Source organism: Nothoprocta perdicaria, unplaced genomic scaffold, assembly GCF_003342845.1.
Source record: "Nothoprocta perdicaria isolate Ctin4 unplaced genomic scaffold, notPer1 scaffold_84, whole genome shotgun sequence".
In the NCBI taxonomy this organism is placed as follows: Eukaryota; Metazoa; Chordata; class Aves; order Tinamiformes; family Tinamidae; genus Nothoprocta; species Nothoprocta perdicaria.
This window is the reverse complement of record NW_020456132.1, coordinates 1,276,804-1,304,316: the sequence shown is the minus strand read 5'-3', so window position 1 is coordinate 1,304,316 and position 27,513 is coordinate 1,276,804. Positions and strand designations below refer to the sequence as shown.

At 50.3% G+C, this 27,513-nt stretch overlaps 1 protein-coding gene across 1 annotated transcript in view; it reads left to right on the top strand.

Moving 5' to 3' along the window:
- Positions 1-26,889, top strand: part of LOC112958335 (cat eye syndrome critical region protein 2) — a 45,629-nt gene extending 18,740 nt beyond the window's left edge. Inside the window, exons 2-18 of the mRNA XM_026052156.1 lie at positions 1,629-1,812; positions 2,839-2,978; positions 3,482-3,586; positions 4,215-4,264; positions 6,734-6,903; positions 7,613-7,690; positions 12,375-12,531; positions 16,695-16,824; positions 17,102-17,139; positions 17,245-17,336; positions 17,620-17,746; positions 19,172-19,602; positions 20,820-20,948; positions 21,102-21,921; positions 24,019-25,423; positions 26,338-26,443; positions 26,721-26,889. Of these exons, the coding sequence (XP_025907941.1) occupies positions 2,923-2,978; positions 3,482-3,586; positions 4,215-4,264; positions 6,734-6,903; positions 7,613-7,690; positions 12,375-12,531; positions 16,695-16,824; positions 17,102-17,139; positions 17,245-17,336; positions 17,620-17,746; positions 19,172-19,602; positions 20,820-20,948; positions 21,102-21,921; positions 24,019-25,423; positions 26,338-26,443; positions 26,721-26,726 (3,900 nt within the window). The 5' untranslated portion in view covers positions 1,629-1,812; positions 2,839-2,922 and the 3' untranslated portion in view covers positions 26,727-26,889. The remainder of the gene's footprint in view (positions 1-1,628; positions 1,813-2,838; positions 2,979-3,481; positions 3,587-4,214; positions 4,265-6,733; positions 6,904-7,612; positions 7,691-12,374; positions 12,532-16,694; positions 16,825-17,101; positions 17,140-17,244; positions 17,337-17,619; positions 17,747-19,171; positions 19,603-20,819; positions 20,949-21,101; positions 21,922-24,018; positions 25,424-26,337; positions 26,444-26,720) is intronic.
- Positions 26,890-27,513: the final 624 nt, after the last annotated feature.

Sequence of the window (27,513 nt, the reverse complement as noted above, 5' to 3'; positions counted from 1 at the left end):
TCTTCAGGGTGGCAGCATCAGCTCCCCTCCACTTGGGAAGGAAGAGAAATGCTGCCAGGTGGATAAGGCTTGAGGAAATCACGTGTCATCTGCATCTCAATTCTCCCCATCACTATCCAGCGTTCAGCAAATGTCTGAAGGCCCCTGTCTAATAACTAACTTCTTGTTGACTCGTAAAAAATCGTCCTCCAGTTAGATCACGTTTCTCTGCCTCGTCATTAAAAAAAATAATAGCTTCTGTAGTAGTTAGCAATTTCTGGGGCACATGCAATTCTGCAGTGCTGGCAAAGTTCCATTAATCATACCGAGGAATCCGTCTGTGCCAAAAACCCATCAAGTGGAGCTGCCTGTTGGCGGGCTGGTGGGAATGTGCACCCAGGGGTGTTCCTCGAGGCATATGGGCCTCCTGCGTGCGTAAGCGTGGCTGGCTCGTGAGGAGAGCAGGGCTGCCCCTCTTCTGTGCTCTGGACTTCATTCCAGCAGGTTGAGAGAGATGGGAAGTCTCAAGAGCCTAAGCGATAAGGACTGTTCTCTAGGAAGTTCTGTTTTTAGGGATACATGGTCTCACCATCCCTTCTTCATTCCATTCCTTTTTTTTTTTTTTTTTTTTCTTTTTTGATAGTCAGAATAAGCTCTCCCTAAAATACAGCTACAGGTTCTTCTAAGCTTCAGCCTCATCAGCAGTCTAAGAGGTGTCAGATGGAACCATTTACAATGCTCATCAATACAAGTGAGGTTAAGAAATGTGTTTCCTTGAGTTGGGTGGTGAACTCTTGGCAAAGAAAGGGGTACTTAGGGCAGTCCAGCAAGCAAGTGGTAAGTAAATGTTTAGCAGTAGTATTTAAGAGGCACTTAAGTATCCAGCCTGAGCTTCTGGGAGTCAGGGGAGGAGAGCGTGTCCTGGGCTGAGCTCTAATTATTAGGCTCTAGTGTTAGGAATGAGCCTTGCTGTGCAGCCGAGCCCAAGCGTCTGGCGTGGATGTGAATGTCCTGCCAGAGACACCGGTGGTGGAGTGGGAGAAAAGTGAGAGCAGCTTTGAGCGTGAGGGGAGGAGGACAGGGGCAGTGAGAGGAGTGCAGAGGCAAGGACACAGCAGGGAGGATCGGCTACAGAACATTTCAGGGCTCCTGGCCCGGGGCATGGAAAACTTCCTAAGAGGTGGAGGAAAGAACAGAGCTTAACAGTGGCAGAGGTAGGAAGCAAATGGGAAGCTGAGGAAGGTAAGAGTCGGTTGAAATGGAAAGAGGCAGGTGGGATCAGACTATCTGCTGCATTGTATTATAAAAGGCTTGTGCCTGTGGTGACGCAAGCTGCTGCCCACTGGAATAAAAAGGGAATGGAGTGGGATGACATCCTGTTTAGCCTGTTCTTGCAGCTTGGAAGAAAATAACAGTAGTGCAGAGTCCTGTAAGCTACATGTGTGTAACGTGAAATCCCAGCGTTGCAAGCAGAGCACGATGTTGGCAGCAGAGCTTGGAAACTTAATCTCCAGTCTCTGTCCCAGGGCATAGCTGTCCTGCGATCTCTGTGTCCCAGTGTTTGTCTAGGCTGTCCTTGTTGTGTTAGGTTGTTTCTGGGATGGTAAAACTATAGTGAGCCTGGGGGCGGGGATTTGTTCTCTTGCTAGATCCCAGACGTTTCACAGCTACCTGGAGGACATCATCAACTACCGCTGGGAGCTGGAAGAGGGGAAACCCAACCCGCTGCGGGAATGCACATTCCAGGAGCTGCCCCTGCGCACCCGCGTCGAGATCCTGCACCGCCTCTGCGACTACCGCCTCGATGCCGACGATGTCTTCGACCTCCTCAAGGTGCTTTGGGCAGCCGGAATGGGCAGGGAGGAGGTGGTGCAGTTGCAGGAGCTCAGGTGGATTCAGAAATCTTCCTGGGGAGGGCAGAGGGACATCCCATCTCCCTCACGGGGCTGTGGTGGGACACACATGGGGGGGCACATGCTGGGCATGAGGCCAGGGCATGGTGAGGTTGAGGTCACAGGTCAGAGGTACTTCCCCAATGCTAATATCTTTGGTGGCCCTTTTCTGGCTTTTGCTCCCTGTCCCTTCCTGATGTGCTGGTGACCAGGGCTCACCATACTCTTCCTGTTAACTCAAGGAGTTGTGGGTTGCTCATGGGTTTTAAGCTGTGCTTTTGATAAGCCAGGCCACTTCCCTGCATTGTGAGTTCCACCCAGAGAAGCATGTTTTAACACCAGGTACTTGGTGGCATTGCAGGGCGTTGACAGTGTGTCCTCTCTTTCCCTGCTCCCTCACCTGCAGGAGACCCGGGGCAAGTGCATGGGACTTGTCTTGGGGGCACTGGGCTCCTACAGATGTGTTTCTGACACAAAAGTCACTAAGTAAATTGGTTTTATTGGCCGCCCTTCCTTGAGCAGGCTGAATTTGGAGGTGCCACTGGCAGTGCTGTAGGAGCAGAGACTGTGCTGCCCTGGGATGGTGTGAGATGAAAGGACGGGGCTGAGATGTACTGGGAGAGCTGGGGGAAAGGGGTAGCAGCGGGGAGGGAGTTTCCAGGGCGCTTCCCAAGGCTGTGCCTGGCTGTCGCCAGCACTAATTAGACCTTCCCTGTCAGGAGCCCCAAAGATGAAATGTTAAAACGAGCGAGGCCGTTCAAATTAGAGATGCCTATCTAAATCCCTCCCCGGGCAGAGCACGAACGGCGCCTTTCCCCCTGGAGCCGCGTTTTCCCAGAACGGCCTGGAAGAGCAGCTGTGCTGCTGTTAGGCCACGGCGGGAGAGAGGGAGGGAGGGAGCTGTGTGTGGAGGGGTGTCCTCCTGTTTTGTGTGACAATGTGGCTGCTTTTCGACTCGTCGCCGCAGGGCTTGGACGCCGACAGCCTCCGCGTGGAGCCGCTGGGCGAGGACAGCAGCGGGGCGCTCTACTGGTACTTCTACGGCACGCGCATGTACAAGGAGGACCCGGTGCAGCCGACACCCAACGGAGAGCTGGCTCCGGACAGGTAGCAGCCCCTCGTGGCCCTGCGCTTCCCCCGTGCCTGGGTGCGTGGGGACACGGGGGCCGTGTGGCGCCAGCCCCGCGGGAAGGGGCTCTCCGCCTGGCTGCTGCTGTCGCGCGGGGCAGCGAAGGGGGGAGCCTGGGAGAGGCGGCGGCGGGAGCTGCCAGGCGGGCTGCCGGCCGCCCCGCGCGGCGCATTGTGTCGGAGCCGCTCAGCAGCCTTTGTGGCACCACGAGAACCTGCTGGGGACAGGGGGCTGCCTGCCCCGCCGCATTCCTCGCTGTCTGCCCCGCACCGTGCCGGCGGCGCTCGCACCGGGCTCCCAGCGAGCGGGAATGCTGCTTCTCCTGCGCTTCCTCCCGCTCCATCCTGTTGCTGCTCTGGTTTAATCCCGCCTTCGGTCTAGTTCCTAGCAGCTGTTTCAATGTCCCTACCCTTCTCTCTTCCTGCTGGCCACAGTCCCCTTTGCTCAGCAAATATTTCATGGTGGTTTTGTTGTGTTGCAGGGGCGGTGGGGGGCAGACAAACACCCCGAACGTTCCTGGGAAAACAGGCAAGAGACGAGGGCGACCCCCAAAGCGGAAAAAACTGCTGGAAGAAAATCTGCTGAGGTATGGAAAGCTTGTTCCTGCAATAGCTGTAGAATGCACGTGTTCCCAGAGGGAAGTCTCTCTGATATTTCTTGCCTTTAATAATATAATGTACTTCTGGGGTTCCCCCAATAAGTATGTATATCTCGTGCAGCCATAATTTCAATGTATCTCTGAAATGAAGCAAGCTTAGACTTGGTAGCTGCTTTGATCACTCTCCAAAGAAAACTCTGACAGAGCTGGCAGCCAAGTCTGGTGAAACAGTGGGTATCACTCTTCCCACTGCCTGAACTTCTGATGCAGTTGCTCGATGCAGTGCTAGGGAATATGGTCCTGATAAAGGCGGCTTTCACTGTGTAGCACTTGAAGCCAAAATCCTGCCCACTTGAGCCAGTGTAGATTTTGGGATACTTCCCCTAAGAATTGAAGTACTGCTCTTGCCAAATGGCAATCTGCATACTTCACTTTCCAAAATGTTATGAAGCTGTGATACATAGACAGTGTGTGTTCTGCACACTGGTTTTTTTATGGTTTTGCTATGCACCAAATAATTTCTGTGTTCCCCGTGCTTCTACCCAGACATGGCAGTCAGTCTTTCAGTGATGTTAAGTAATGTATTATTATCACTCCTTCTCTTTCTTTTTGGTAGGGAGAAGGCAGAAGAGAACTTGCTAATCCGTGAGACACAGATAAGAAATGGTAAAGAGGGTTTGTGGGGTCAGGGTTGATATGATCAGCTAACACAGCTCTTAAATTATCAAAGCCTGGAGAGATGTGTTTCTCAGGAAAGGGAGAGTCTTTCCTAACTAGTTTAGAAAGAGGGGTTAGCATTACAGACTGCTTTGCAGCTGGGAGCTGGGGTACCTACATGCTTCCTATCTTATCATGGATTAGTTTGGGATGAAGAAATACAATGTACTGGGTTACACTAGGTCTTAGGGGCCCTCCTACTCACTAGAGTTGATAGAAATGAATGGTCCCTGCTTCTCAGGGGATGAGGTGAATATAAGTCCCCGTTTGAAGCTTTTTTTTTTTTTTTTTTTTCCTTTTGTACCAAACATCCTGGGAAGGGAGAGTAGGATTAGTGATGCCAAGACAGAGAAGAGGCTTTCAGTTCTCCTCACTTCTCTCTCTTGGTGGCTGTTGGGTGGCTAGACTCGATCCTCCATGGATGATGACTTGGGGATACCCACCTAAGGGTTAATGAGGCAAGCAGAAAAACAGAGTTGGCAACATAATGTGAAACTGAGTCTGAGGGGGCTGGGACTCATTTGTCATACATGAGAATCCCTTGGCTTCCACATAACTCATGGGCTCAGCCTGCCCATTCCTCCACAATAAAAGGCAACTGGGGCATTGTCTTTCCTGTGCCTCCTTCTCTTCTTCCTTTGTGATCAGATTTCCTGGCTGCTGCTCCAGAGTTTGGAGGCAAAGCTTGAAGCTACACATGTGAGACAGTGGGTTTTATCAGATCATTGTTTTCTAGTAAATTGTGTCACCTCAGCTGTGGAGTAATCTTCTGGTGGCACAAAGCAGTGCGTTACTCCTGGCTGCTTTTGAAACGAGTCAGCCATAAAGCAGCTGCAAGGGAAGGGAAAAAGAAGGGGCAGATTCCAGGGGCAGGTAAGCTCTCCACCACAGAGTTAGCTCCCATAGCTTGCAGTGTTACAGCCCCAGCTGTCTGCTGCCTCCTTCTACCCAAGAAGAGCGGTCAGGATGACATAAATAAACATGTGGCTGGTCCTTCACCATCCCAGTTAACAGTCCAGTACCTTAAGTTGAACTGAAACTAATGGTGGGCTCAGCTAATACGCTAGCCCGTGACCTGAGGCCTAGCACATGCTTGCTGTGCGTCACTACTGCTGCGTGGAGGTTTCTGACAGAGGACAGGTGCCTGGAGGAGGGTGGAAAGGTCTTGCTGGGCTCATGTGGTGGCTTGTGTGGCAGAGCCACCAGCAGCTCAGGCCCACAAAGTGCCCAGGGTTGGGCTGAGAGAGAAGGCCCTGCGGGATAAGGGGATGTTCTTTGTCTTTTACATAATAAATTTGTTTGAAAATGCAGTGAGAAGCTGCATGGCATCTACCAGGGGGGTGGGGATCATTTCTTTCTTTCTGGTGCCAGTGGCTAGCATGCTTTTACTTGAAGGAGCTGGGAACCCCTGAGCCTGAAAGGATCTGAACCAGCATCTTCCCGCTCCGCAGCAGTGGGCCATAACCCTTTTGCTTAGAGCCTGTCTTGGGGCAAAAGCCTGCAAGCTGCAACTGAGGAGGCTTCTCTGCTCTGTGTAAACATTTGTGCAACAGGAGCCGCATTCCCCCTTTCCAGGTGGGTGTTCTAACCACCACGCTGGAGAGTCTGCCCTTCACAATGAATATTCAAATGTTTCACACAAAGCGGAACAGCTCCGAATGTCTTGATAGTTAGGACATGCTTCAGAGCAGTGGGAAATCTGCTTCAGATTTGACTCTGGATCAAGCAGGGATGGGATGTGAACTTTTGGAACTTCCCCCTCATCTGGCAGCCCGATGAACGCAGTGCTTCACTTCCTCTTCTTTGCTTTCAAGTGCCTGCAAACAAAATGTTTCATTTGGGTAGAATGGAAGGTTTTTATTCACCACAGTAAAGGTCTGCAGTGCTAAAAATTTGGCTTATTCCAAAATAACGTTTGTTTTCAATGTTTTTATTCTGCTGCCAGACTAGAATAATCAGACATTTGCATTACCTTACGTTCTGCCTTGGCTGACAGCCTTCGTTACAAGGAACAAATTAAAACCTTTTATCTGGTACCCTTTGATCATGCAAAGTGATGGAAAGCCGCAACTGGGATGGAGGGTTACTTTACTGTAGGCATGTCCCACTACCCATGTGTTGCAAAGTGCCTCCGTTACTGTTTTGCCTATGTAATTGCTCTGCATCTCCGGCAGTGTGACTAGGGGAAGGTGACAAAACTTCTCATCACTCAAGAAAGCTTTGGTCAGAGCAGTGCAGTTTCTCCTTTTCTGCACACTGACAAGGCTTTCCCTTGCTGGGCATGCTCTCCGTAACGTGACCACCAGCAGTAGCTTTTTTTTCCCTTTCCAAAGCCATGATGGTAGGAGAAGAGAAGGGACAGGGAAAAGTTGTTAGTCATAACTGTCATGGAGATAACATCCTTTCGTGTTGTTGAAGGGTCCCAAGGGCCAGGCCGTGGGACATGGTGGCTGCTGTGTCAGACGGAAGAGGAGTGGAGGCAGGTCACAGAAAGCTTCAGAGAGAGGACTTCCCTTAGAGAGCGGCAGCTCTACAAACTCTTGAGTGAAGACTTCCTGCCGGAGATCTGCAACATGATTGCGCAGAAGGTGAGGAGACATGACATCCTGTTTACCTCTCCCTGACCACTTCCAAGAGCATGGACGTTTGCTGATTGAAGGAGTCCTAAATCCAGGCAGCCGCCACCCCACCCTGCTGCAGCGTGCGAGCGCTGTGGAAACAGGGGCTGTTAGGCCTTGCGTGTTGAGGAGAAAGACTCCCTGTCATGGGGCAACAGGGCTTGAGTCAACACATGAGGGTCTGGTTCATGGTTGCCAGCAGGAAGGCTGAAGGGGTTCCTGTCTTCAGCTCTGTTCTTTTCCCTTTTCTGCTAGCAGGGAATCTCTGTCTGCTCTTGAACTGTTGCACTTTACAGCCTGGCTTTTCCATGCAAACTAGCACTGATTTCCTTTTAACTGCAGTTTCTCAGATGGTTCTACTGAAGGGAAGTAGAACTTGCTTCAGCTGTCCTAGCTAAGCCTGATAGTAAGGAAGATATTGCCTATCAAATGGATATTTTAAAGGAGGACAGATTTGGAACGGGATCCTCCTGATAGATGGCTTGGTACAATGAACGGGCTCTGCAGGCAGCGTGATGTTCTTGGATCCAGTTCAGTTTGTTTGTTTGCTACCCTTGTAAAGCTATTAGGGATTTCATGGTCACTTCTAGCCCCCAGACTTTCTCCCACCAGTATCACCACTGTGCCCTAATTTCCTCCACTCTCTTTTTCCTTCCCTCAACTCTCAACCGTGTTTCAGGAGAAGCGTCTGCAGCGGACAGAGTTTTCTCCCAGGTGGATGTCTGACCATCAGCCCATCAAACCAATCCAGCAGGAGGTGAGGGGGGGTGTGAGGGGGAGGACAGCGGAGGCAGGCGAGAGCAGATGCCTCCTGGGGGAAAAAATAAACCACAGCATCGCTATTCAGCGAGAAGGAGCCGTTTGAAAGTGCTTGTGCTGAAAGAGAGATGGGTGGTAATGCCCATCAAACCCAGGCTGACACTCCGGGTTTCTATGGCGAGCAGGGAGGTGCTGCCCTCTGGATCGCAGAGGTAACGGGCCTTGCCGCAAGCCCTGCTGCAGCTGCATATGGAAATCTGTGCTCAGCCTGGGGAATTCCACTTCAATGAAAGTGCTGGCACATTTGAGGCAGTTCAAAGAAAAGTTGAAGAAGGATGAGAGGGCCAGAAGAACTGGCTTACAAAGGGAAATGACAGAAATTCAGCCAAGGGGAAAACGTGAGGCTGCAAACACATGAGGGTGCAGATAGTGTGCAGAGAGAGGGAGAGGGAAGAATGACTTGATGCAGCACAGAGGCGAGTGAGGAGGGGATCAGATGGGATTGGAAGGCACAGTTCAGGCTACCTAAAGAAACGCTACAAAACGACGCTGCCGCCAGCTGAAACGGCTCCTTCCCTGCCTCCTCACCCTCACTTCCTCTCTGCCCATCAGCACTGTTGCTGGCGGCTCTGTGCACTGAACCAGACCCAGGAAAATGACTGGAGTTAAATATAACTTTTTCCCTTTGGTAGGGGTTATTTTTAACCCAGGTCAGTCTTCCTGTCCGGTTCACCACACAGGCCCCGGCGGTCACTCTGGCACAGCCAGGGGCAGAGTGCAGCGGAGCTGGGAGGGTCTTTGAACTGGCAACCACTGCCAAAAGAAGTTGGTCAGACAACACAGGATTAGCTTTGGAGGAAAGGGAAAAAAAAAAAAAAAACCAGCCATGGCATAGTCGCTCGCTGTAGGTGTAATGAAAACATAGTTAACTGGTGCTTTGTCCCAGAATGCTGCCAAACCCTGGAAAATTAAACTGCAGGGAATATCTCACGTGAGCCAGGGTCAGCGGTTCCTGCAAAACAAAGGAGAAAGTGGAGTTCCCCGTGATAAATACAATTCCTTAGAACAGGTAAAGAAAAGGAAGGAAGAGCCTCTCATCATGCTGCCGATGAAAGGCTGCCGAAAGGAAAACAGGACCGCGGGGCCGGAGGGTTTGCTCTCCGCAAAGGCCACCGTCCCGGAGGTGAGGGCACACGTGCTGGCGGGCAGGCGGCCCGCGTCCCCGCGGAGGCGGCCGGCGGGAAGCGCATGGAGCCTGCGCGCTGCTAATCAGCAGCGCAGGTGCTGCGGGGCCGCGCGCTGCTAATTGCAGCCCGCGGGCCGGCGCGGCGCTCCCGGGGGGCCCGCGGGGCCGGGTGCCGGTGGCCCAGCAGGATGCGGCAGCCAGAGTGCCACGGGGGAGCCGGGGAAGGTGCCAGCATGTCTGAGGGGCTGTGTGCTGAGCGAGCAGCCGCGAGCTGCAGCCAGAGGGGGAGAGCAGGGCCTCAGTCTGGAGCAGGAGTGACCCCTTCCTGCCGGCTGCACGCATCGGATGCTGCCCCAGTCCAGGATATAACTGCTCCGGAGGCTTCTAATGCTGTGGGGGATTTCTCAACAGGTGGTTCAGATTAGCTCCTCATTAAAGAGCCGCCTGAGCAGCACCCTCATTAGGGCAATGCTGCGGAAACTGAAGTGGGGAAGGTTTGGTGGACAGGGAGTTGGAGGATGTGGCTGGTAGAGCTGGAGCACCCGGCCTCTACTGCAGCTCCCAATGTTGGATACCCGGTGTCTGAAGAGCAAAGGAAAAGGAGAAATTTGGCTCTTTGGGGGCCTGGGGGCAGGCAGCGATGTGGTGTCCTGGAGTGCTCCCTGGCGGAGGGAAGGAGGCGGTGATGGAGCGCGTGCCAGGGGGTGGTTTTGTGCTGCCACGGAGAAGCTGCAGGATGGTCCCTTTGCCAGCTCTTGACTTGGGAAGGAAGTTTTACTTGTGTTGCCTTTTTCCTTTTGTCATTCTAGTGGATCTCTGCTTCTACCACATCTAGTAGGAGGTTTTTTTAGTAGCTCTTGAGATGAAAGCCAATGGAGAGCAGCCCATATGGGCTTCGGGGGGGACACTGAGCACTAGGTCCCTCTGCCAATCAGGCCATTTGTGTATCTCAAGAGTCTTGAAGAGTCATCTGAGCACTGCCACCAGCCCTGCAAGCGTTGCAGGGAGCAAATGCAGTTATGTCGTGGGCATGTCCCGAGTTTGTGGTTTCTGTCTTCTTTTTTTTTGCTAGATGTGCTGTGAAGACTGTCCCTTTTGATTTAAAACTATCTCGTTCTGTCACTGCTGTATTTGTGGTGAGTCAATGCAAGACATGCTCTGGGTTCTCTATTATGCCCTTCCTGCATAGGGTGCTCAATGCACCCGGCACGCTTGGAGGGGTCCTGGAGTGAGCACTGCCACTTGGGTGTTGTGTTCATGTCCTGGCAGGATGGGAATGGTGGGAGCTGTATGAATCCAAGAAAACAAGTTTGCTGGTGTACCAACACTTGCAGAGAATAGTGTGATGCTAAGGCTGGCTTAGATCTATTGCCTGCAGAGTTGAAAGGCTGATGGTCACATCATAAATAAAGTCTGTGACATCCCAACTTCTGGTGCCTGGTTCCTGCTTACCTTTTCCTCTTCCCACTTGCTGCAGAATTTGACTTGTTGTTGTTGTTTCCTAATGTAATTTAGAGGTTGGACAATAAAGTTGAGGGAAACTGCCTGATGGTCTGGGTCAGACTAGAAAGGATGAGGTTTGGAATACCTGAGTGGAAAGTAGGATGGATGGTAGAGCCAAAAGAGAAAAGGATGTTGAAGGGATTTTGTTTTGAAAACAAAAATGTAGAATCCACTTCTGTAAAGTCCTGATCCTTTGTACTTGGCATTCTAGTTTTCAGTCCTAGGCATCCTGGTATTTGGCTATTGATCAGTTGGAAGCAAGATCTGAGAAAGGCAACTGGAATGATTAGGGAGCTGGAAGGATTGCTTTGTAAGGAAACATTTAACCTAATTGCACAAACACAGGAGTTTTGTTTAAGCGTCTGAGGAAGCCCGTAAATGCTGGAATGTGACTGAAGAAGAAGAGAATTTATGGTGGCCCTGAAGAGCGTAACTAGGAATAATTGGATGGAATGAGGGGAAGAAAATTAACTTGAGACTGAATGTGAGGACAAGCCGGCTAGCCTAGAGGAGTGTGGACTCGCAGGACAGCTTACCCAGGGAAGCAGTGGAAGAGTGAAGTGCTAATAGTTGGCAAAGGTTTAAAAAGGAGGAGATCATGCTGTGGGTTTTGCCTAGAAAGGTGAATGCAAAATAGATGTTCTTGCAGCCCTGTCTGTCCCTATGTGTGGGTTGTGGTTGTTATGTTGTAAATAATCCCATGGTCCTCTCTTGGGCTCTTCTCTGTACCTGTTGGTGGTTGAAGAGTAATTTTTCTGACATTATTGCTGTGGTGGGCAGGGAAATAGCACATGGTGCTTGTCCTTGGAGAGCTGCAGTAAGATCTAGCTGGGTGGTGTTGTGAGGGGAGAAGGGGAGGCAGAAAGAGAATGAATTACAGTAAAACCCAAAAACATTTCTGGGCATTTATCAAAACGCCCTGAGGTTCCACTCCTAGGCAATGAAACAGGGACAAAATAGTAATCATGGTGCCAGATTTTTCCTAGGGATTAATAATGGGCCTGGGGAGGTTGATGGTTTGAGCAGCAACCAAGGGACCCCAGCTGATTGCTAATCCTCAGGAAATGCCTTTTGCCTAAGTGGTGGTTGCTGGTTATTCCCTGAAAATGTAGATGGAGAAAACTATAGGCACATTGTTCTTTTCTGGTAGGTATTCCCTGCTGATAGGACACACATATACCTTGATTTTGCACAAGTCAGAGGTGGGAGTGGCTGGCAAATGCCTGCCTCTTTTGTCTTACAATTAAATTAATCTGATAAAGGTAATTCCACAAAACCATATGCAAACTGAGCAATTTATTGGAGAAATAGATGCAGGCGATTCCTGGTCTGGGAAGTCTGTGGTCTAAGTAGGATCAAAACCACACTTACAGCCTGCTGGCAGTAGGGAGGTAAGGAAATGTGGCAATAAAGGAGCAGACGTGCTGGAAGGAGAAAAATGGTCAGGTGTCCCAGCAGGAAGACTATTCAAACAATTAAGTAAGAGCCCGTTCAGGACAGATTAGTGCACAAAATTATGATAGGCCTTAGTTTGAATAAGAAAAGAAAACACTGAAGGATACTTTGACTTCAGGCAGTACCAGTCTCTTTTCCTCTCCCAAGTATTGTGTGTTTTATAGCAAAGATAGATTTGGTAGGGGAGTCCTTTCTGCTCACACTTGACAATGACTCAACTAGCTGGAAGGCATATAGGGGTTGTACAGCCCGGAGCCTTTGCCTGGAAGGCAAATCTCCATGTTACATTCCTGGCAGGATGACAGTTTGGCTAACTAATTTTTTTTTCCCCTCCTGGATCAATACTGTTTCACTGCATCACAAATAATTTTCCTCTACATGTTGCTTTTTCATCTGAGAACACATTTGTACAAGTCATTTCTTTTTTCCAGCCATTCATTTTACCTGCGTTTTGTTAACTTCCCAAAGTAAGCCTGCCTCTGCTCAGGCCTGATTAAGCCAGCGTGTTACAGTTCTCCGCGCACTTCTTTTGTTACAGGTGAGCCCGAACGTGCTGAGCTCGATGGAGAAGCAAAGGCGCAGGGAGGAGGAGGAGGAGCGCCAAATCCTCATAGCAGTGCAAAAGAGAGAGCAAGAGCAGCTGCTCAAGGAGGAGAGGAAGAGAGAGATGGAAGAGAAGGTCAAAGCAGTGGAAGGTATGCGAGCCAGTGTGAACCGGAGGTGGGAGTCCTAGAGCCAGGCCTAAGATCTTGAATGAAGATCTGTCATTTGTGTTCTCACTTACCAGATGTGCTAACGAGAATATCTTTTCTTGGACTTATCTCAGATAAATTGGCCTTGCTGCCCTGCGTGTAGTTTCTTTTTCCTTGTCCGTCTCCCTCAGTGTTGAGTGTGGCGTGCACTTCAGCTGTGCCTTCTTCCTCATATCATCCCTGTTTTCTCCCTTTCCACAGCTTTATCTTTCTCCTGCCATTCATGTCACCATATTGATGTTGTTCCTCAGCTCTCGTACCTCCCCTCTCCCCATTTGGGTCCTCGTGGATTTTCCCATGTGCAGGTTTTGTTGGCCTTGCTCATGCTGCATAACGTTTGGTCCTTTTGACCCAATACATGGTGAAAGGAGAACTTCTTTGGGGGGAAGAAGGGAAGGGAATGGTACACGAATAGCAAGAGCAGTATTTTCATGTTACTACCACCCTCATTGGATGGAGAACTAGACGTGAGGAGACTGAGCCAACTAGAGCACAGGAAAGTGAGAACTTCAGGGCTTAGGCCTGGTTTTGTTGTTTTTACATTGAACGCTAAGTTGTGCAAGCGTTGTGCAAGAAACTCTCCTGGTGTGTTGAATATGTCGTGTTGACTCATGGACACCAGGCACTCAGCCAGTACCTGTAGGGGCTGATATCAAAGAGAAGGCTTGTTCCTGACCACCTTCCCTCTGTCAGCCTCCTGTACAGGGATTCCTTTATGTGCTGCTTTGGCCACCATAACTGGTGGGTTGTTGCAGTTCCAGGAAAAGACTGAACATCTTCAGAAGCCCGTCCTGGTAACGCACGAGGGTATCAGTGTTGTGAACCTGTAAGTGGATAAGTAATCGGGGAAAAAAAATAGTTCATATAAACCCCATAAACTTTCCAAGACAAATCAGTTTGCCACCAGATGTTTGATAGCAGATGTGATCTAAGAATAGTTTATTTTACCTGCTTACCTTCCTAACCTTTAGAAAATCCAATTACTTGCCTGGCCTTCATGTATTTCTGGTTGCCAGTCCTGGCTAATCTGGTGCTTTAAACTCAGAATCTGGTGCAATAAACTCAGAAACTCAAAACCAGATCTGCCACAGATATCTGTTTCACTTAGCAAATTGCTTATTCCCTGCACTTAGTTCCTCATGTGTATAGACAAAATTAATTTCGAAGTTTCAGAAGAGCCTCAAAGGATAAATCCTATTATTCAGACTTGCTGAGGTGTTGCTTGCTCTCAGCCATGTCCTTTTCTGGGTGAGGACAGTCACTGCATCACTACACTGCAGTTGCTGCGTGCTCGCTTGCCAGAGCCACTCAAGCAACTGGCACTGGAGTATTTTGTTTTAAGCCAATTCAGCATACGTTACTGCTTTTCTTGGCAGGGATGCTTTTATTTTCGTTTGAACAGTTTATTTCAGTTTCAGCTAAACTTGTCTCCAGTCGATTTAGGCTAATCAGGAGAATTCTGCTTTTAACCTGGTGTAAAAGCTGTTTGGAAAGTTTATTTAAATGGCTGACTTGTTTTGTTAGATCAGTGTGGTAGTTTTCATCCCTCTAATCAGTAATTATGCAAGTTAAACTTTGACGACTTAACCATCTTGCTTTAATATAAAACATGCCATCCATTAGCAGTTGCTTTGATGGCAGTGGACAGCAAGTGATTTGAGTCATTTGTTAGGCTTGTTAAAACTGGACATCCACCAATAGAGGTTTTAGGGTTGCAAAGATTTTCTTGTGTTTCGTGGTCTGTTTGGGGTTTAGCATCACTTTTTTATGATACTCTGTAAGAGGGTAGATGTGAAACACAGGGTGAAATATTTGTGCTTTTCGGTAAGACTTCATCAGTGCTCACCTGCTCCTGAATTTTAGACTGTATGTCTGTTTTTAGGCCATGTTCCTCTTTTCAGTCTGGGATTTCACTTCCCCCCACTCCAGTGCATGCCCTGGGTAGTGAGACTGCTGCAGGGCCCATCTCTACTGCCTGAATTTATGCATTAAAGCAGCTTTCTCCATTTCTACCAGATTGGCAAGCTAGAGTTTTCCAGTTCTCTTTCCAGATGCTGTTATAATGTTACCACTCACACATACGACTTCCTTGCTATTTGTGGCCCTTTTTAGGGTATTGATTAGTTTCTGAAAGCTGGTGAGTAACCAACCTAGGCCACCATGAGAGTGAGCTCTGCCAATTGTGATCTTAACACGATATTTTAATTACTTGCAGTGGTAGAGAGACCTACTAGTAACCGCAGTGATTCTCGAGCCTGGTAATGTGGTAGCACTTCCCTGTCCATGTCAGCTTACCTTGCCAGGTCCTCAGCAGGCATTGATGGCTTTCTAAAATCTACCTCAGGGAGCTTTGTGGTTGTTTTCATGAGATGTGACTTTTGCCACCCAAATCCTTGTCGCAAGATTTTCTCAGCTTCTCACATAGCCATCTATAAAAGTGTCATCTAAACAGTGCTAATTCTACCAAAGAAGCATGCAGTGTGGATTTGTGCTTGCACTGGCTCTAATAAAACTGCAGATAGCAAAAATTATGTTGTACATCTCCTCACTAAATGTCCTAGTAGATGCTGACAAATACTGAGAGGCAGATGAGATGCGAGCCCTCTCCTCCCAACTTCAGTGCTACCCAGACTTCTGTAAAAGGGATTTTGTCCTTTCTTGTACCAGTCTTTGTCATATGCGGCCACGGACCACTCTAGAAATGGCCCCTCTGTAGCTATGCCTAGGTAGTGTCCCTCATCCTGTCAGGGCAAGCTTTAGGAGCAAGCAGTTATTGTGGAGTCAAACCAGGATTCGCAGTGGTGCTGCTGGTGGCCACGTCAATGTATTATTGCAACATAACTGTCTCCCTCCCAGAATACAGATCAGTTTGCTTTGTGCCTGGTCCCAAGGTGTGGCCATCAACTCCTCTGCAAGGAAGGAGTGTCTGCATGTTTTTAGTATCTACGAAAGAAGCTTGGAAGACTTTAGAAGCAGAAGGCTTATGTGAGCGGTAGCCTTCATGTAGGAGTAAGGACTGTAAAAGCATGCAGATGGGGACATTTTGGAAGTGCCCATTCCCAGATTTCTTGCCCTTCTCCACTCAACCCCCAAGCCACTTACTTTTGACTAGCAGAGAGAGCAAGTTAATAATCTCCTACTAGCACTGGAGCCTCTTGAATCTCTGGCATTTTTCTGAGGTGTAGCCTCAGTTAAAGGGTAACAGCCGAGTCTCCCTCATCTTTCTTTCCTTCTGGGTGTTCCCCTGCTGGGATCTGTTTTCTGTGCTGTAACTCTTACGACATCTGTCCTCCTGAGCTGTATTTCCACCGACTTCAACAGAAAGTTGGTACAACTGCAGGTGTTTAGCGATTCAAATGAATTCTGATTTCCTCTAAGAAGGAGGAAATGAAGTTCATAAGAGCCCATAAACTTTCTATTTTGAAGCAATCTGTTAGCCAGCTGCCTGGTCGCAAGCTACAGGTTCTGTTACTAGCGTTGCTTCTTCCTGTCTCTCTCCTCTTAAACCAGAGCTGTCCCAGTGGCCCTCTTGGGTGGCAACTTGCCTCCCTCTGGCCGCTGGCCTAGAAGGCCTACCTGAGCAAATCTTCCAAAACTGGGGCTAATGAGAGCAGATGTTAATGACCCCTGTTATTCATTGTCACCAAGCTGGTGGAAGTACTTCACCCTTCCCTCCATCCCACTCCTCATCCGCTTCAGCACGGAGGCAGCTGCCTTGGGTTCACCTGGCTGACGAGTGCGTATGCCCTATAGCTGCACAGCAAGCAGCTGAAGGGTGGTCGTGTAACAAGACAGCTGTTTCCATAGTGCTGCTCTGTGCCTTGAATGTCCCTCTTTGTGCCACACCATGGGCAGGAATCTCTCTGGAAGCTGGCTACGAGCAGCTGTATCGCAGTAATGCACCAACATTGCTGGTGGTAGGGTCAAGAGAGAGTAAAGAGACGTGTTTATTGTCCACTCTACACTAAGCTGCTGTTTCTTTGCTGGAAAAATAAGAACATTTCAGTGGTATTCTTGAGAATTACAGGAGCTAAGTTAGTTTTCCCTGCAGGATATTGCTGACAAGGATTGTTGAACCATTTTCTCACCTGTCTTCCCCACTGCAGAACGGGCCAGGAGGAGGAAGCTTCGTGAAGAGCGGGCCTGGCTGCTGGCACAGGGCAAAGAGCTTCCCCCAGAGCTTTCCCACTTAGATCCCAGTTCTCCTACCAGGGAGGAGCGAAGGACCAAGGACCTGTGAGTATGCAGCTGGATAAACAGCACAGCTGTGTGCTGAAGCCTGGGCAGTGGGTAGGGGCAGACAGGAGTATGGTCACTCACGAGAATGAGCTAAAAGAAAGGTTGGAAAGCACAGAGGAGAGGCTGAGAAATGTCAGGGTTTGATGCACACTAGAGGAGCCTTTGTGGTAAGGCCGGTCTGTGCTCTGTATGGGGTGGAAGGGAAGATGAGGTAAGAGGGATATGTCTTATATGTCCTAAGTTGGTATCTTTAATATTGCACTTCTCATTACAGCTTTGAACTGGATGATGAGTTCACAGCCATGTATAAAGGTCAGTTTTTCTAGCCCAGCTTTCTGCTTTGCATGAGTCTTCAAGAGCACGATAATCCCCTGGGCATCAATGTGTAATGGTTTGCCTTTCTCTTGGTACTGCCAGTTCTAGATGTGGTAAAGGCTCACAAGGACTCCTGGCCTTTCTTGGAACCTGTCGATGAATCATATGCTCCAAACTACTACCAGATCATTAAGGTAGGGCTCGTGCAGCCAACTTGGCTGATGTTCTTTGACTGGGGTGCAGCTATTTGGGTAGTGTTTTGATGTTTTGGGAAGTATGTTACCCTCACAGTCAACATGCACAACTCCAGAAGTCCATTCTGGCCTTACAAATGTAGTAAATGCAAGGCAAGAGACTGCATCTCTTGGATGGTGAGCAAAAGCTGCTCTCATCTCTATGAGAAAACTAGTAATATATGCAATTTTGTGAGCTCATCTGCTTTTGCTGTAACTGAAAAGAGCTTTTATTGTGTTTCAGGCCCCTATGGACATCTCCAGCATGGAGAAGAAGTTGAATGGAGGCCAGTACTGCACCAAGGAGGAATTTGTGGGTGATATGAAGACCATGTTCAGGAACTGTCTAAAATACAATGGTGAAGGCAGCGGTAAGACTGCTAAGTTAAGTTTATCTGTTTGCAGCAGTGACTCAACACAAGCATTGATCTTTCAGGATGTTTGTGATGGGAAGAGAGATTAGGGGCTCTTCAGTTAAGAAGACCTGGGGATTCAGCCAGGTTTCTAGTACAGTTGTGCTGAATTTGGGTCTGGCATGTTAAGGTGGTAGGTGGAGAAAGCCAGAAGGTGCAAAGAGAGGGAAGTCTGTTTATTTGTGAGCTCTTTCCTTTATGTGTCTTCGTGTGTCTTGTGTGCTCCTTTGTCTCAATAATATGTTAGTAATGCAGACTTCATGGAGCATAGGAGCATGATTAGCCCCCCATTTTTGTTGAATACCACACACACAAAAAAAAAGTGAGGAATACACCAGGCATGTAGCCATTTGGATGGAAAATGTGGGGTTTGGATTCCTTGGCTATTGGATGAACAGCATGAGCCTGCTAATGGGAAACCCTGCTTTAATTGCTCTGCCAATTAAAATTCTGTGTATTGCTTAGGTAAGAAATCAATCCCCAGATGGTGGGTCATCATTGCAGGCTGTGTCTCACCAGCACCACCCTGAAAAGGAAGGTGGTTTGAGCTACACAGCTTGTCAGAGTGGGCCCCAAGCAAAAGCATTCCAGTGCTGCCACAAGGAGAGCTCTTTGCTCTCGCTCTCTCTCTTTTTCTTTTTTCTTTATTTTTTACTTTTTTTTTGCTGAGACTCTTCTGGGATAGTTCAGTGGAAACAACTCTGAAGTCATTTGTTTCAAGGCCTTGTCATTAACACATCACACATGTCTTTTCCTTCCTATCCACTTCAGTGAAAAGCGTGAGCCTCTCTGAGCAGAACTGTCCGGTGGAAATGACACATTGGGGACAGTAGCATTTGTACTAGCTTTTGTGTCAGGGTCAGCTAGTGCTTTAGAAGCTGCACACAGAGAAATCTCTCTGATTTTTCCATTTTGTAGCATACGATGGAGATCTGAACCAGCCCAAGAAAAGCCCCTGACTATAATCAAATAGCATTGCTGGAAATTCACATTTCTTCTCTCAGCTCTCTGGCTGGCTAACTGTGCAGGTCATGCATCTCTGCAAACAGAGGCAGTGTTTATCATAGTGTAAATCTTGGCACAGCTCTGGAACAATAGGTTAATGCTGACTGTGCAAATCAGGCCACTAATGCTATTTTGTCATGCCTAAGTGCCTCTCCTCCACTGAGGTTACTGAACAGATCTGGTGCTGAGTGTTGCTTATTGACTTTGAGAACATGAACCAAAGTGGGTTGAAGTCTTTCTCAGATAAAAACATATTCTGCTCCTACAAATTTTGCTGAATGAGGACCATTAGAGATGAGGAAAGTCTGACGTTGTGTAATGGCTTCTCTATGTAAGATGCTGTCTCTGATGTTGCTGTTTGGGTTTTTTTGACTATAGAATATACCAAAATGGCCTACAACTTGGAGAGATGTTTCCACCGAGCAATGATGAAGCACTTCCCTGGGGAAGATGGAGACACCGATGAGGAATTCTGGATCAGAGAGGATGGGAGGCGGGAGAAGAGGAGCCGCAGGACTGGCCGCTCCAGTGCCGGCAGCGTTTGGACTCGCTCGCGCGATCCCGAGGGACCAGGCAAGCGGCAGCAACGCCTGGAAAACGGAGGGAAACCCCCGCCGTATCGAGCTACTTCCAGGGCTCCTGCTTCCTCCTCCTCTTCCTCCTCGTCCTTCTCCTCGTCCTCTGCAGAGGATCCCAGTGGCAACACAATGCAGCATCCTCGGGAAGTGGGCCCTTCGAATGGACGAGGTTTCCCTCGCCCGCTGCAGTACGGCGGCATGCCCAGCCCCGTGCCGCATCCCGGGCAGATGGTAAGGAGTGGTGCCTGTTGTTCTGCATCCATCTGGCAAAGAGAGGGAAAATAAAGCTCTCTCCTCTAGATTCCCCCACTGTGTGACAAGAGTCCTTCCTCAGGGATTGAGAGTCAAAACTAATTTTTAGAAGTTAAGCTTTTCAGCCCCTAGATTTGCACTGATTCACCTCAGTCTTCCCAGGTCTTCAAGTAGCTTTATGGTGAAAAGAGGATTGGGAATAATACACTCCATCTTAAGGGTAGTGGGAGGCAGTTCTAAAACCATGCCTCGTTAGTTGAGACTAGTCTTCTGACTTCTTGCTTAGCCAGCGTGCGCCCATGTGTGCATGGGCCAGCACTGTCCCCCACCTTTTTCCTCTCCTTGGCAAGTTACCCTGTTATGCCTATAAAGCAGTCCCATCCCCTCCTTTAGCCTCCGTTTTATGATGCTGAACAAGCCAGTTGTCTTTTGTCTCGATTGTTTACGGCTGCCTGGTAACTTTGTGCCATCTGTGTGCTACTGCACTTCGTGCTTTGAGTATTTATAAAAGCAGTAAACAAAACTAAACACAAGGCCACCCTGGACAGCCGTAGTGACCTCTGTTGAGCCTGACATTTCTTCTGAGTGCCACCTGTTCCGCCTGCCTTACGGGCTGCTCCTCACCCATCCTTTACAGACTTTTCCATTTATCCAGTGACGTCTGGTGTCAGTGATGTGTGGCCTGCGGTATCAGCTGCTCCTCAGAGATCCGATCGACTCCCTTTTTGAAGGTGGAAGTCGAGCAAAATTATTAGAGCGACCCTTGTGATGCAAATAGTGGTAGCCAGCATGAGAGGTGGAGCCTAGAAGTATTTTGCAAGACATCCAGCATGTTCCCCCTTCGCTGTGCTCACTTTCTGATGAATCCATACCCCTGAGATCTGCCCCTCTCCTTGGAGCAAGCTACTGCCCTCTCCAATCTTCTTGCTTGTTTCCAACTAGTTAGGTGAGAGGTGGATGTACAGAGGCCTGAGCATAGAGACACGTGGCTGGGATGTGAATGAGGGTGACTCTTCAGTAGGGAGCTGTGTTGTCTCGTAGGGATGTCCCCAGGTTTATCATGGTATCTCCAAAATGCCTCTTTGCTTTTCTGTGACATTCCTTCAGTCCTAGTTTGTCCTTATGTATAACTGCTGCTCCTTTGCTTTGCTGCATCTCAAGAGTGGTTTCATTTCTTTTCCTCACGCCTCTCCCAGAGACCAGCTGTGCCAGGGACTTTTGGCCCTCTGCGTGGATCAGATCCCACTAAGTTGTATGGCTCACCACGAGTCCCAGAACCCCATCCTGGAGATCCGGTTCAGCAGCACCAGCACTTTGCCATGCAGGTAAAAACCTTTCAGAAATTCTGCGGTCCGTTTTCATAAGAGGCCACACTGGTGGCTTCACTCCTCCTAGGAATGTGCAGTTGGCACCACGAGTCCTTTCCTGTTTCTTGTTGTGGCTCTCACTGAAACCCACCCTTTCTCTCTACCTTGCAGCCGGCCGTGGGGCTGAGCGAGCACCGAGGGCATAGGCTGGCCACCCCCGAGAAGCAGGGGTGTGCAGGACCCACACACGTCGCTGGCCTGGGCCCCCGGCCCGCAGCCCTGCAGCTGGGGCGGATGAGCGGCCCCCCTCCCGACACTGTGTACCCGCCGGCGCAATTCCAGCAGGGATTTCTTCCTCCGAGACACAACGGGCCTCCCTTGCGGCCGCCGGAGAGCTCGGACGTCCCCCCAGGCCATATGTACAGGCCCTACAAGTACCTGAACCGTGCGCACCCGGCGCTGTGGAACGGCAGCCACGGTGCTGCCACCCAGGGCACCCTGGCGCCTGAGGAGAAACCCGCCCTGGGACCCGGGCCTTCTCTCCAGCCTCGCGCCCTGGGCCACATGATGGACCCCCGGGCCATAAGGCCCCCTCTGCCTCCCAGCCAGTGGACTGAGCAATCGAATTTCCTACCTCATGGAGTTCCTCCCTCAGGATATATCAGACCGCCCGGAAAAGCCGCCGGCCAGCGGATGCCGCAGCCACCAGCCTCCCTGTTTGGGGGGCCGCCTCAGGTTCAGAGAGGGTGCCCGGGTGGGGACTCCATGCTGGACAGCCCGGAGATGATCGCGATGCAGCAGCTGTCGTCGCGCGTGTGCCCGCCGGGTGTGCCTTACCAGCCCCGCCAGCCGCCGCCGCCGCACCTGCCCGGCCCCTTCCCGCAGCTGCCGCACGCCGCCGCCGCCGGCACGCAGCCGCCGAAGGCCGCCCTGGGCAACGGCAGCTCGCAGGAGCAGCCCGGGCAGGCCCTGGAGCCGCAGAGCAGCCAAGGTAACCCCCGGCACGGCCAGCCCCTCGGCCGGCGCAGGCAGCCCCTGCCTGCGTGTAGCCTGTGTGTGTTACCCGCCTCGCCGCTGCCTGCCCCGCACCTCTGCTCCTCGCCCCGCTACGCAGCACCGTGCTTTGATTCCCCCTTTGCCCACGGATCCTCTCTTGCTGGAGAGGGACGTTGGCTGAAGGCCGTCAAGAGGTTTTTCCTCTTGTCCGTGCTGCTGCCGGGACTCGTTCAGGAGCTGAAGAGCAGCTGCCTGGATCCTTGTGCTGCTCGGCGCACGTTCACTGTGTGTGAACGTGCAGTAGGGCTCCACAAGGAGCCACGCATGCACCTCGGGGAGCAAGGAGCTGCACTGTCAGGCTGCGGGTTGTGCCCAGTGTGTTTTGGGCTGCAGAGGAGGAGGAAGCACCTCCAGACCAGCTTTCTTGGGGAATACGTGCCTGCTGTTGCCCTCTAAACTCTGAGGGCCCCAAATTTAAGTGTTGTAGATGCACAAAAGCGCTCTCTGCCAACATGATTTTATTTGGACTTGCACTTTTCCAAGGCTTTTTTGTTTGTCTGCCAGGGCACCAGCAGTAGCCTGCCAAAGGTCTCCTCTCTGTGTTATACCTGGCAGTTTTCAGTCTGCCACTGGGGGCAAATGCAGAGCACAGTCTGTAATGCTTCTAGGGATCAGTTGGCATTAATATAAAAATTGAATCTGCAAAGAGTTAGGTAGGATTTTGGTATATGTCAGTATGGCATCCCCTTGAAATGCACGTGGGCCTCATGAGCGTAACGTCTCAAAATCCTCAAGAGAGAAGTGTCAGAACCATGCAACAGCCCTGTCAGTTTTGATGCTATGGCAGTGTGTCGTGTGTGCCACCACAAGTTTCCTTCCAGTTGAATTTCATTCATTTCTAGCTGGTAAACTAGAGATCAAAAAAACCTTAAAAATAAAACAAACCTAGAGTAAAGATCAAAAAAACCCCAAAGATCAAAAAAAAAGATTTTTTTTTTTCATTAATTTTAACTGGTAAACTAGAGATCAAAAACGTCGTATCTTTTATCGATCCCTTGTGTGCCTTGCACTAAGAGGAAACTCTTTCCTTGTGTGGCATTGCTTAAAGCTCATTATCATATAACTGTGCTAGATATAGAACAGAGGCAGAGGGAGGACTTTGAGTGGTTACAGGGCACAGCAGCTGCATCTCCAAATCACATTTGGTTGAAAGATGGCAGTTGGTGGCTCTGCAGGATCTTGCTATGTGCTAGTGCTTCTGCCCAAGCTGGGGGCAGGCAGGGTTTGTAGACCAGAAAGGTCTACAGAGCCCGAAGTCAAGCTGTTGTTACCTCCACTCCTTAGCTTTTACATGGAGATTATGGTCTCTCCCTAATCCTCCTCTCCATTAGGCAGCCTCTGCACACCCGTGTGTGAAACCAAAGCCACCTGTGTGATGTTGGTCTGGTGGAGGTGCCATTAACTGGTGGTTTGCAAAGTCATTGTGGATCTGTATCGTAAGGCAATGCTGTGGATTCAGACCGTGGATTCAGAGCTGCCACCTTAGGAGAATTTTTAGCTATTGAAGGTTCCCTGACTTTGCAAGAATCCTTAAGGAACTCTGAAAGAAAAAAATTATGTCAGAAGCGGGAGGAGGCCATAATCCCGCAGAATCTGTCTAGCAGTTGTGTAGTGCCATGCCCTGACAGCCCCTGAGAGATGTTTGAGTAGAGGATGGTTTATCAGAGACCCTCTAGTATTTACATGGGCTTTAGGGAAAACAAAATGATTTTTTTTGAAAGTTATTCTTGTTCTCTTCCATTTTTACCCAGTTAAGAAAGGAGGATGCTTTCTCCATCCAAAATATTAGGGATTTGTCAGACGACGCTGCCTAAAAATTTTTTGTTGAGACTCAAGAGTGACAGAGGCTGCTGCTTGTCCCACCAAAAGCAGATGTTGTGAGGTTATTTTGGTATAGCTGGTTAAACTGACAGGCATTGCTCTTTGGCAAACTTGTTTTGGGTGAGCATGAGTAAGCACATGTGCATTGGGCACGGGGGGCTAATGTCCAAAATTAGACCCAAGAGCAACTTTTTCCCTTCTCTCTTTCCAGTAGAACCACCCACCAGTGTGGATGAGAAGTCTCAGTGCATCGGCATTCCCGACGGGGCCTACGCCAAACTCCTACCTCATCCCAAAGCCCCGCTGCCCATGGAGTGCACCCGGCGCACCTTGCCTCCGGATGGGGACGGAGACGGCTCCGGAGCGAAACACGACCTGAAGGCAATGCCCAACAAGAGCGCGTGGCCGGCCGAGAGCTCCTACGGCAGCCCAGGCGCCCAGGGCTGCGTGAGGGACCTCGTGCCCGCTGCTGAGAGAGGAGGGCCCGTGGCCGAGAACGGGGCTGTGGGCGACGGGCCCCCCTCGGGTGGCACGGAGGGCAAGGGGCTGGCAGCCAACCTCATGGAGAAGCCCCTGTGCGGCGCGGGGAAGGCGCTGCCTGACGCAGCCGTGCCCTGCATGGGGCAGAGCACCGGCCTCCCCGCCATGGATGCGGGCTCCATGGGGGCCGCCCCGAACCAGTTCCACCCTCTCTACATGCCCAGCTTGGAATACCCAAATTCAGCCGCCCGTTACCACATCAACCCGGGCCTGCAGGGGTTCAGCCCTGTCATGGGTGGGAAGGCGCCGCCGGTGTCTCCCGCGCAGCATTTTCCACCGCGGGGCTTCCAGCCGAGCAACGCCCATCCCGGCGTCTTTCCCCGGTACCGGCCCCACCAGGGCATGCCCTACCCCTACCAGCCCCAGCCCCAGCCCTCCTACCACCACTACCAGCGACCTCCCTACTATGCCTGTCCACAAGGCTACTCGGACTGGCAGAGGCCTCTCCACGCGCAGGCCAGCCCCAGCGGGCACCCGCCTGCCCACCCGCCGCTGGCGAGACCCCCTTTCCCTGAGCGGGGCGGCTTGCAGGCCTGTGAGGCCCTGAGCGCTGCCCTGGCCTCGCCGAACCGCGTGGACGTAGTGAGTGCCAAAGAGGTTCCTCCGAGTGACGGGCAGGATCTGGCGCCTGAAGATGAGAAGACCGACGAATCGCAGGAAAGGCCGGAGAGTCCCAAAGAGTTCCTTGATTTGGACAACCACAATGCGGCCACGAAAAGGCAGAGCTCAGTGGCAGCAGGAGAGTTCCTCTATGGAGCTCCCCCGCCGCCCCTGGGTTCGGGCATGGGATTTGGCCCATCGGCTTTCCCTCCTCACGGGGTCATGCTACAGACTGGCTCTCCTTACGCATCCCGGCATCCCAGCAGTCATTTCCAGCCCCGGACGTATGGATCACCCATGAATGCTCACCTGTCTCATCACCCAGCCCCTGGCCAGGCCAACGGCCTCTCTCAGGAGGGACCCCTGTACCGCTGCCGAGAGGAGAACATAGGTCACTTCCAGGCCTTGCTGATGGAGCAGAGAGGCAGTGGAGGTGGCATGGGGGGGCCACCCCAGGACTTGTATAGATCGTCGGGGTAAGAGTGTGTTTTGGGCAAGAAGGTGAGGTGGGAGGGGTGGTGACAAGAAATGCTGGATATCCTTGGAAGGTCCGACTTGGGAGAAGCTGGCAAGTGCTGTTGAAATGCTAACGTGTTACTTGTAGGCCCATGTGGTAAGAGGACTCTGAAGAGAGTCTCACTGCAGCTTTTTCAAACAAGCAACATTAGCCAGTGTGGAGACCTGTTAGCCTGTCCAGTCCATCCCTGTACCACAGTTGTGTCTGACAGTATTTTCTTAATGTGTTGTCTAGTGTTGCACATTTAAGCACGTGGGCTCTTTCTGTTTTGCAAGAAATTCACTGTAATCTTTTTCAAAATGGAGCAGAGTAGGTAACACAAGTTGAAGTTAGCTTACTGAGATCAACTCTGATCACTTCAATGCTGCCTTCTTTTTCCCTTCCTCTTCCTTTGTTCTTGCTCTCTGTTTCAAACTTCCCTCAAAAAAATTAATCCTCTCGAAGCAAATTAATTCTCAGTGAGATTTTGCATGTTTTATTCCAAAGTGGAAAATTCTACTATACCAAAAAATCCATGTTCAGATTATATAAATATACTACCACTGTTTTGTTGTAGTTCCCCCATAACTTGAACAGTAAGCTGTTCCCCAGTAAGCTCAGTAAGTTCCCCAGATGTTCCCTTTTAAGGCAGATGTGGAGAAAAAGGAGATAAATGAATTTCCTTCTCCCAGTATTTGGGAGATGTGGCTTACAACTACGTTAACTTCTGGAAGAGATGGGAATGGATTTAAAAATCTTGGGGAAAAGCCAGAGAGAAGAGTATGCTCATGAAATGCATGCTTGTATACAAACCACTTGCATTTGGCCGAGCAGGTGAGATCTATTCTTGAAGTTTATGTGCTAAAATTCTTTCTCCATTCAACCTGGCTCCAGAATGCAAATGCATCAGGCTCAAGTTCCCTTCCCGAAGATGCCTACTACAGCCATGTCCCGGGAAGAGCTGACGCCGCAGAAACCATCAGCGTTGCCTCTGGATCAAGTAAGGGCCACCAAAAAGAGCAGGTTCCTTTCCCTTTCTATCATTTAAAGGAGTAAATTATTTTCTCTAAGAGTGAATAGCACTGGAGTAAGCTGGAAAGTCAAGTCACTGGTATGCAGAGGAATTGGAGGTATCTCTCTTGCCATAGCTGTCTATAAAGCATAGCCTGGGCTGACAAATATTGCAGTGTACTGCTATCTAGTTGTATGAAATCATGAGGCTATTTCTTCATAAAACTGCCCACTAAACTCCCCAACTCTTGTTCTTCCCCTTGCAGAGCTAGTCCAAGGAAGGAAGCCCCTCAAGAAGACAAAAGCCACATGTGATTTGGACAGGGGGGAGGATGGACAAACCTTCCTCCCACCCTCCCCTCACCGAGCAGCACGGAGCTTCCCGGGGCCGTGGAACGCGGCGCCGCAATCGCTTCTGCGTTGGGAAGCGGAACAGTGACAGAGCCCCGGCCAGCCAGGCGGCTGGCTCGCCACCACAGGGGACGCTTCCCAAGCTGGTGGCTCTCCATGCCTGGAGACTGCGTCTCGTTCAGGGTTTGAGGGAATTTTTTGGGGGTGGGAGGGTGGGGGTGGGGACTGGAACGTTCATTGACTGCTAAACTCAGGTATATTTTTCAGGGTGGAAGAGGACGATGATGGAATTTTACTTGTAGTATTAACGCGTGTGTTTTGGAGCTGGATCCAGTTTACAGAATTTAACCTGTTGCCTTTTTAAATAAATTTCTGTTGTTGGTGAATGTATTGTACATAATGGGGGAGGGGGTGGGCCCAGCTTGTAGTGGGCTTAGCACTGGAGGAATCCTTAACTGTTTACAATCATGTCACACTGAAATCTTTCAGGAGAGGGGTGAGCGGGGAGAGATGAGGGAATGTGTGATGACAACTTGTTTTCCTCCTCCCTGTCCTCTGCAACTGAGAACATAACCCAGTAGTTGTTTGACTGAGTAGCAGGAATTGCTCAGGAGCATAATGTGTCCTCCTCTTTCTCTTTCCTTTTCTCTTCCTTTCTCCTTCACCCCCACCTTTGCCCCCCAGATCCAGGGCCTGAGTGCACTTCCA